The 8,805-nt window shown below is 51.6% G+C and overlaps 2 protein-coding genes across 3 annotated transcripts in view; one reads left to right on the top strand and one right to left on the bottom strand.

Moving 5' to 3' along the window:
• Positions 1 to 420: 420 nt before the first annotated feature.
• Positions 421 to 3,261, top strand: Slc2a4rg (SLC2A4 regulator; the record flags this gene model as incomplete). The annotated part of the gene is given in 13 exon segments (XM_060383237.1): positions 421 to 634; positions 817 to 950; positions 1,411 to 1,605; positions 1,607 to 1,688; positions 2,104 to 2,134; positions 2,136 to 2,270; positions 2,308 to 2,333; positions 2,336 to 2,384; positions 2,469 to 2,536; positions 2,539 to 2,610; positions 2,613 to 2,890; positions 2,974 to 3,035; positions 3,037 to 3,261. Coding segments are annotated over 13 exon segments (1,386 nt in total), but the record flags the coding sequence as incomplete, so codon positions are not given.
• A 395-nt stretch (positions 3,262 to 3,656) lies between these two features.
• Positions 3,657 to 8,805, bottom strand: part of Zbtb46 (zinc finger and BTB domain containing 46) — a 73,334-nt gene continuing 68,185 nt past the window's right edge. For both annotated transcript variants that reach the window (XM_060382692.1, XM_021646122.2), the window contains one exon: positions 3,657 to 7,378. In XM_060382692.1, coding sequence (XP_060238675.1) covers positions 6,974 to 7,378 — 405 coding nt within the window. In that variant the 3' untranslated portion in view covers positions 3,657 to 6,973. The remainder of the gene's footprint in view (positions 7,379 to 8,805) is intronic.

Below are 8,805 nucleotides of genomic sequence, written 5' to 3'. Positions count from 1 at the left end.
CTAGCTCTGGTAGCTTTGCACACACACCCCCGGGGAAACTGGCTGCAGGTCTTCAGGAGCTGAGCCGGACTAGCCTTATCTGGAATGCCATGCCAGGGGCGGGACAAACTGAGGTGTAGACCACTAGACGTGGGCACCGGGCGGAGCTGAGCATGTAGGAGGTGAGGTGGCAGTTAGGCCACTTCAGTTGGTGCGGTTGGAGGCCAGATCCTGGGTGCAGTGGGGGGCAGGGAGGTCATTGACCTTGCCCCAACTTGGGGCCGGGGTAGGACAATCTGGTGTCAATTCTGAGACATAAGCCATGGAGGCAGAGGCCGCAGGAGCTGGGTTCAGTCTGAAAACGTCACCCACCGCACTCTGAAGGTCGAGACCTAGCGTTTGTAGCCTCCCCAGATTCTTGTGGGCTGCAGATCATGACTCTGGCTGAGTGCAGAGGGCCTGGGTCAGCGCACAGCGCCAGTTACTGTGCCCATGCCACCATGGCTACAGGTGGGCAGAGGTATTGCCAAAGTTTCTTTCCTTGCAAAGATGGGGTCTAGCCTGCCTGCCAAACTTGGGGCTCTGAAAGCATGGCAGCTGGGGTCATATCAGCCTGTGCGAACATGTCAGTGTGTATCCGTGGGTCAGTCAGGCTAGGCTGAGAGGCCAGCAGATGCTTCCCATCACCAGAGCAGGAGCTGGGGCTATGGTGGAGCTGTATGATCCACACCAGCTGCAACTGGTGTAGATGCTGGGCACCAAGCAAACTCGAGATGGAGTTCTGGGGTCCCCAGCCAACTCCTACACGGGGACCACCACCCCCACCCCCATTTTCAGGGCCCTTCTATAGGTCGCAGGCTTGGAGTTCTCAGAGCTGCACCTCAGGCTGCGGACCCAGGAGCTTCGGCAACCAAGCCTGGAGCCTCAGCACAATTTCCAGCTCCTGGGAATGTCCCAGTGCCAGTAAAGAGGTGAGGCAGGGCCTGATAGCCCAAGACAAAGAATGTGTATATGTGTACCAATGTGTGTTGGAGCGGTAGATGCTGGCACAGATGTCAACCTTTAGAGACCTCTGTGGAAAAGGAATCAGGGTCCCAACGTGACTATCTAGGAATCTCTGGGGCCCCAGCCTCTACTTCCACACTTGCCAGCCCTGTACTGCTGACTGACTGTGCAGCAGGGGCTGCCTATTCAAGCCCCTGGGGACCTGCCTGTGCTTTGACTCCCTAACTGCTGTCAAAGGCTTGCTGTTCCGTCCTCCTAGGCCTTGTGCTTGGCCCACAGCTGCCGCTGCACAATATGGTTAATGTGTATGGTTCAGGAGGGCTGAACCATAGCTGGCCTTACCGCTGAGTGGGCCTGCAGAACGCTGCTCAGCACCAGAGTCTGAAGAAGCCATTATAGAAGGAGCATGGGCTGTGAAGAACTCAGGCCTTTTATGGACCCCTGTCCTGTCCTGTGGTTTCTAGATTTTCGCTCTGCAACCTGGGCTGGGGGTGGAGCCAGGCCCCTTGCCTGATACCCAAACAGGCCTGCACATGTATGCTGGGCCAGGAGAGGGGTCTAGAGCACTTGTTGAGCCCCAACCTTATCTCCAGAATTCCCCCAGGAAAAGCCCAGCTGGAAAGAGGTCACGGCTGCTGCAGCCCTTAGAAACCTGTCTACCAGTCTCCTCTGTTTGGGGACCCCAGCTGTCACCTTCAATCCAGGTGAGACTCAGAAATCTATGCTCAAGTATGGGCAGAGTCCAGAACTTCTTTTATTCTGGCTCACTGAAGCCATCAAGCCTCTATGGAGTAAGCAGTGACCCCAAACCTGATATGCCTAAGCTTGCCTCTTGCGCTCTCTAAAGAGGCATCCGGACTTTAAATGCCCCTCACTGAGGCCAAACCTGTACCTCCTTTTGGCTGGCTAGGCTAATTTCTGGCCATGCCACATACCCCTACCCTTCCTTTGCTGGAGAGGTTCCTCTTGAGTCTCTGAAGCCAAATTCTTCCAGCTGCCTCTACTCTACGAGGCTCACCTGAACAGGTGGTAGCTCGAGCAGGGATTTAGAGCCAGCAGGCAGCAACTTCTGCAAAGCAGCTTGAGGCTTCTGAGATCCTGAGTGAAGTGTCCCTGTAGAGTCTGGCTTGGAGCCCTGGAAGGAGGCCATGTCATCCCTCAGGCAGCTGCAGCACTAGCAGCAACAGTGGAGACGGGGTCTGGGACCTGGCCAGAGACCAGTCCTCTATTCACTCCATCACCCCACTGGCCCATGAAGCAGCCTACTTTCTAGATGGCAGGACAGGGTGGCTACTGTTGACCTAGGCCCCTATCACTTCAGAGCTCTACACAGGTCATGTTTCAGTGCTGTTGAAGAGCTACGGAAAGGTGCAGACACACGTCCACCTGGTGCACCTGGGGTGGGGTGGAGTGTACTGGGGGCTTGGCCAGGGTGGGGTCAGGCCTGGTCAAAACTTGAGCTTTCACCTCTCTGTTCCCAGCAGAAGGCAGGTAGAGCCAGAGCAGAGTGATGGCAAGAACTCCTACTACATGGAGCTGGGTGTTGGTATGGACATGCTGATGGACTGTCCAGCCTGAACCCCGTATATCCTACAACCTCTGTGCCACTCACCTTTCCCCGGGTGGAGCTCCAGAGCTGCTGGAGGCCCCAGCACCTCCCAACCTGTTACAGCCGTTACCCAAGCTCAGCTCTTCAGCTGTTCCACAGGCATGCCACAGTGACCATGCCTACCAGCCAGGTGAAGCCACAGATGGAGATTGGGGGCAGGTCTCAGACCACTCTAGAGAGAAACAGAACAGGGGTTGTGGCTCCTTCCAGAGCTGTCTGGCTCCCATCCACCAGAAGCCACAGGCCGAGGCCTACATTCCAACCCTGCCTGCCAAGCTTGGGGCCAACCTGAGGTATGTGTAGTTTGAGGGGCTGGGCATGTACAAGGTGGTAAAGGTCTCAGATGACAGTTCTCCATGCTCCCTGCATGTCCCTTCTAGGAAGTCCCAAGAAAGTGGGATGCCAAGATGTGCCAGAAAGTGTATGGCATGGACCACAGGGATCTGCTGCTGGAAGAAAGCCTGCCATCAGTTCCTTGACTGAGCCAATCCATGATGCTGCTTCCCAGCCTTCTTCCCACTCCCAGCCTGAAGCTACAGCAAACCTGTGGTGGGATTTGATGACCCTGGACTCCTAGAGATTGAAGGGTGACTGACTATGCAAAGTATCTTAGAAGAAGCCAGCCTTTTGCATTAAAAACCAAACTGTATGTTGTCCTTTTGGCCTCAGGGACAGCTTGCTTCCCTATCTGTCACTCACAGACTTGTTAAAGATGTCAGCTGGCCCGCTAGTGCCTGTTTAAGATGCACTTTGAGAGGTGTCAAGGGGAGGTCTCTCCTCACATTTAAGGTAGTGGTTCCAGGACCCTGGGGCTGACATTTTACCATGTTAATGAAGCTCAGGTGTCATGTGTCTGGGCTATACCAGTCAAGGAGAAAAATTAAAAAGTGTGGGGTTGTTTGCTTGTTGGTTTAGTTTTCCAGAAACCAAAGTTATCTCCTGAGGAAAGAAATGGAAGTAGGAGGGTAATAGGAAATGAACAATAAGCAATAGGGCTGGCAGCTACCTCCACTCAGGCTGAGGTCCACAGAAGAGTACTATTTGAAACCACACAGGAGGCATCTGCATGGAGCAGCAATTTCCCATTTTATTTAAAGTGATCGTTTTGCAAGAATGTCTACACTAATCCCGTCACAGAGAGGAAACCCACAGGCAACCTGGAGCACATCTAGGCAGACAAGAAATCGCAAGAACCACTATAGAGAAGGTGATCTTTACCTGTCTGTGGCTATCGAGAAGCAGGACAACAGAGCAGTGAACCCCACCAAATGATTATGACAAACCTCCCACAAATATTGAACACATCTTCAATACAAACACAGCTTTATAATAATTAATATAAAGTCAATATAATATAGATTATCCCCAGAAAAAAATTAACAATCTTCAAACACTGCCTTTTTTTCCTTTTTGTTGACAGATTGAAAGCATGTTGAAAAAAATAAATATTTAAGAAAAGCACACACACACAGCACCCTCACTACAAGTGATTCTAAAAGAGCCACATAGAAAACACAATAGGATCTAAAAAATAACACCACCATTAAGTATGGCTTTCTCAGGAGTTGAACATGTCATAGAATGAGCCAAAGTAAGATTATCCTTCAGAATATTGCAAAAAGTTCCAGTTTTGCATTTTCTCAGGTTTTGTTTTGTTGCTTGTTTTTAAAGGAAGATGTGCAAAATTGGAAGCATAACTGTGTCTTTTGAGTCACAGCACTATCTTAGCAGTGTCCTGTTCCCCAAAACTCAGAGTCCAAATATACAGACTGATCAGGATCCAGAGACCCATACAAAGTCTATCGCTTCCCCACCTCAACCTCAACAACACCCACCCCATGGACTATAGTTTCCACTTTGGTGTTGAAAACACCAGAATACAGACATACACACACAAAAAAATACAAAATGTGAAATGTAATCTACACATTTTTCTTCTTCATAAAAAAATATTTATTAATTTGAACATTGATTTAAAAAAAAGTCACACTAAAAGAAAAAAAAAAAAACTTCAATACATACGTCTTTTCCCTCCATGCCTCCTGAGATGGATGTGTTCATCTGGATCTCTAGAATTCCACTTTCCAATTAGAAACTGAGCCAGAACAAAGCCTGCCACATGGCAAACGCTTGGAAGGTGGTGGGACCAGAACTGGGACCCTCAGTGTTCTGGTACAGTACTAGTTTTAAGGAAGTGCTCTGTGGCACCGACAGGAAACCCCAGAAAGGCCAGCAAAGGCGGTCTGGAAGGGGAGCCAGTCAGAGCAAGACATCCTGAGAGTGGAGGCACAGGTGCCTTGGGAGGTGGGCCAGGGGTCCTGGGTCCTGGGCAGGACAGCCTGAGAAGTAGGGACTGATACAAAAACCCAGAGACAGTGGTAGCAAAGGTCTGGTTTCCAAATGCATTTTATAAGAAACGTAGAAAAGGCATTTTAAAAGAGGGAGAAAGGTACTAAGTCTGAGAGCCCTCAGTGGGGCCTGACAAGGCTAGACAGTCTCAACCTGGTTTTGTTGGTAAAAGGGGTCTAGCTATGCTGCCATACTGGGTGGAAAAGTACTCAGAACCAGCATGTCTCAGCGCAACTGGGCAGTGAGTGGAGGGGCACATAGCTTCCCAGGCAACTGTCCCTACATGCTGTGTATAAGAGAGTCCGGGTCCTGTTGCTTTTGACTATTGTTTTGTTTAAAACAATAAAAGCTATGATTCCTTCCTTCTATAGGAAGGAACCCACACCCAGTCCAGCACTCTTCTGTAGCTTAGGCAGCTGGTACTTGGGGAATGTCACCAGGTTAGCAGATGCTCTGAACCACTGGGACATGAATTACAGTTTTATATGAGGCTTCTCCTTACTGACCTAGAGAGAATAGATGTGCCAGTTTAAAAAAAAAAAAACACAAAAAAAACTAAGAGCCATTTGACTTAGTGTTTGAGAAAGGAAAACCAAAATTCTCTAATTGGCCCTAATGCTCATTAGCCTGATGAGCCCCTGCACAGGGTGGGGGTAGCCCATCAGAATGCTCACTGAACACCACTGCAGTGAGTGGGGGCCTTTGGGAGGTGAGGTGGGTGAAGGATGGAATGTCTTGATAGTTTTGTCAGAAATGGCCTCAAGAAGAGGACAGGCTGTAGTATCTGTGTCTACCCTGCAGGTAAGTGTCTCTCTGAGCCTCAAAGCTGTGAAGCCTACACTTTTCACAGAATAAAGTTGGAGAGCCTTTAGAAATACAGCAGAGGACTTGATGAAGAGTTAAAGGAAACCACTCCTATAGAGTCCTGTCAAGTGAGAAAAACAATTCAAAACAAGTAATCTGTAGTAACCACCTTAAAATGTCTCTGACTTCTTTAAAATTTGGTTCCTAGGCAGGGAGGCATAGCAGCACACTGCAGCTAGGAACACCCACCTCCAGTGTTAGCAGCAACAAAGGCAGGAGCTGAGCTCCATCTGGTCCAAGGAGGGGTCAGCAAAAGAGCAGGCAGAACTCAGGGTGCACAATGGGGCGCTCCAGGAAAGTGCACACAGAACAAAGAGCTGTGGCCCCTGCAACTCGACCCTGTGGGCCTCAAGTGGAAAGCATCCAGCCACAGGTCCCCTCTTGAACAGACAGCCGTCCCTCCTTGGCCTGCCCGTTGCTGCTTCCCACAGAGATAGCACCTGGAGCCCAGGGCTTCCAGAGAGGCTTCTGTAGCCATTTTGTGTTAAGCACCAAAGCCTGGAGGTAAGAGAGTTGCGGGACTTCTTGCTCACTAGGTTCCACCACTACCATGGGGCAGCAGGAACCAAGAGGACAAAGTAACACAGGGCCATAGCCCAAAACGTGACTGCTGGGAGTTGAGCAGGAGAGGACAGATGGAGATTGAGCAATGCTGTGGATGGAGCCATTTGTGTTTATGCAAAACTCAACACCTACTCAGACTTGCAGTCTGGGGGAGTGCCCTCATGACCCTAAGCAGTGCTGACCCTGACCTGTGCACTGACTCATCTTGCATTCCTAGTCAGGTTCGCAGCAAAGGGCTCCTTTGATACCCTGAGGAAGCATGCCCAGGCCTTGGCACAGCCCTGCCCGTACATCTACACATGCCTGCTGGGGCTCCAGTAACACCTGGACAGCTGGGAGCATCCTTCTCCCTCTTCCTAAACCCACACCGCACCCCTCACTTTGTGTTCAGACCTAGAGCTCCCAGTCACTGGAGTTATACCCAATTCTTAGATCATAGAACCAGTTTCTGCAAGGGGGAGGGGGATAGGACAGAGGAGGACCTGGAGGAAGAACTTCAAGAAGTCAGTGTGGTCCTACTCCTGGGTAAGACCCACTAAGACGCACACACAGGTGGACAAAGTGATTCAGCCACTACACACCCTGTCCACTAGAGCAGAGCCCCTAGGAGATCCAGGCAAAGTCTTTATCAGGCTCCCCAGAGGGACTGTGGGGCCCCTGCGGAGAGTCCTCATCATCCTTATCATCCTCCAGCAGTGCATCCTCATGTGCCAGACCCACATCGTCCTTCCATTTGGCCACATCCTCCTCCTCATCCTCGCCCAGCTCCTCCTCGCCTTCCCCTTGTGGATCATCTGGGTCCTCCAGGTATGGCGCTTCACCAGCAAACAGTGCCTCAGGGGAGCCTTCACCACCTCCACCATGGTCCAGTGGTGTGGCCACACCCCGGCCAGCACAGTCTGCACACACACCATGGCGACGAGAGCCGTGCTTAATGCCCACACTGGCTGCAGACATGAACACACGGCTACACACCTTGCACACATACTTCTTGTCCTTGCTGTGGACCTGGAGGGACAGAGAAGTTAGTGGAGGGATGAAATATGGGGGTGAGGAGCACAGACACGAGACACAGGAACGACAGCCCCTGTCAGGGACTGAAGGTAACATCCATCTAGAGCCCGCATAGGCAATATCACCAGGAGCAGCAAATCATCTTGGGGATGATACAGGCGCCAGGGGAAACAGTGCCATGCCCTCAGCTACAAACCAGGCCAGGCCTCAACATACCCATCTTCAAGTACTCCCACTGCGTGGTAGGTAGATACAGTTTTCATTTGGTCATATTACTCCTCCTGCCTGAACTACCCTTCCCTACAAACCTCCACGCGGGGCAAGCGGAGAGGCTCCTATCAGAGCCCTAGAGCAGCTCTGGAGCCCAGCTGCCATTAACCTTGTACAGGCAGACGGGCTGGCCCGGCAGCCCAGGTGGCGCAGAGCTAAGAGACACAACGCTGCTCAGCTGGGTGCACAGGGCAGGGAGCCCATACACAGCTGTGGTTGGAACCTGCCTTTGGGGAAGCTCCGTCTAGCTTGGTGGATTGGGCAGCATGGGAGCTACAGCTGAGGAGCAGAGGGAGAGGGGTCAGCATGGAGTCCTAAGAGATGGCGGATGGGGAGCAGACCGGAGCCTGACAGCAGGGCAATGGAGCTGACCCCCAGCCTAGCTGCTATGCACCTTGCTTCCGTTGAAAAGGGGTAACTCCTGTCCTTGCCCTGCACATGATACAGATGAGCAGCTAGGGTCAGCAGAGGAGACATGGCAGCCAGGGAGGGACAGCAGCGGTGCCCCACCCGTTGTATTACTTGGCAGGAAGGCACAGTGCTCAGTAGAGGGGGCTTGAGTGTATAGAGCACAAAAGTCTGGAGTTCCTGGAGGGGAACCAGGAGGCCTGGGCCTGAGGAAGTGTGCCTAGGAGCCAGTGTAGCCTGTAGAAAGTTAGGCTGTGCAGAATTGCCTTCCTAGAGATGGGATTCGCCGAGTGGCCACAGAAATTCTCAGCCTGGCCAGCTCCATTGTACCTCCTTGCATATAAAACATAACCCTAAGTTTCAAAGATGGAAGATGGAGGAACCCAGAGAAGCCCATACTGTCCAGGCCATCCACAGATGGACTGGTCTCCAGTTAGCACCCTAGAGTAGGTTTCCTTAGCTGGAAGCTTCCCTCGACTCTAGGCTCCCCTCCTTCCTGCATGTTCTGCTACCAGGACCTGCTGGAGAACAGGCTGCACACAGCTAAGGTGGTGATTGTAGTTTTGTTCCCACCTTCCTGAATTTTCCAGTTCTCCAACAATAAACATAACAGCAAAGGGCTCCTCCACTCACAAAGATCTGCCCACAAGATGTCACTGTGTTTCTATGTCTGGGCCTTGAGTACCACCTTCACTGGCTTGGGCTTCTCAGGCCTGCAGTCCCAGAGATCATGCAGAACACCC

The sequence above is a fragment of the Meriones unguiculatus genome, chromosome 4 (assembly GCF_030254825.1).
Source record: "Meriones unguiculatus strain TT.TT164.6M chromosome 4, Bangor_MerUng_6.1, whole genome shotgun sequence".
Lineage (NCBI taxonomy): Eukaryota > Metazoa > Chordata > Mammalia > Rodentia > Muridae > Meriones > Meriones unguiculatus.
The sequence above is the reverse complement of the archived record's forward strand: the minus strand, read 5'-3'. Positions and strand labels throughout refer to the sequence as shown.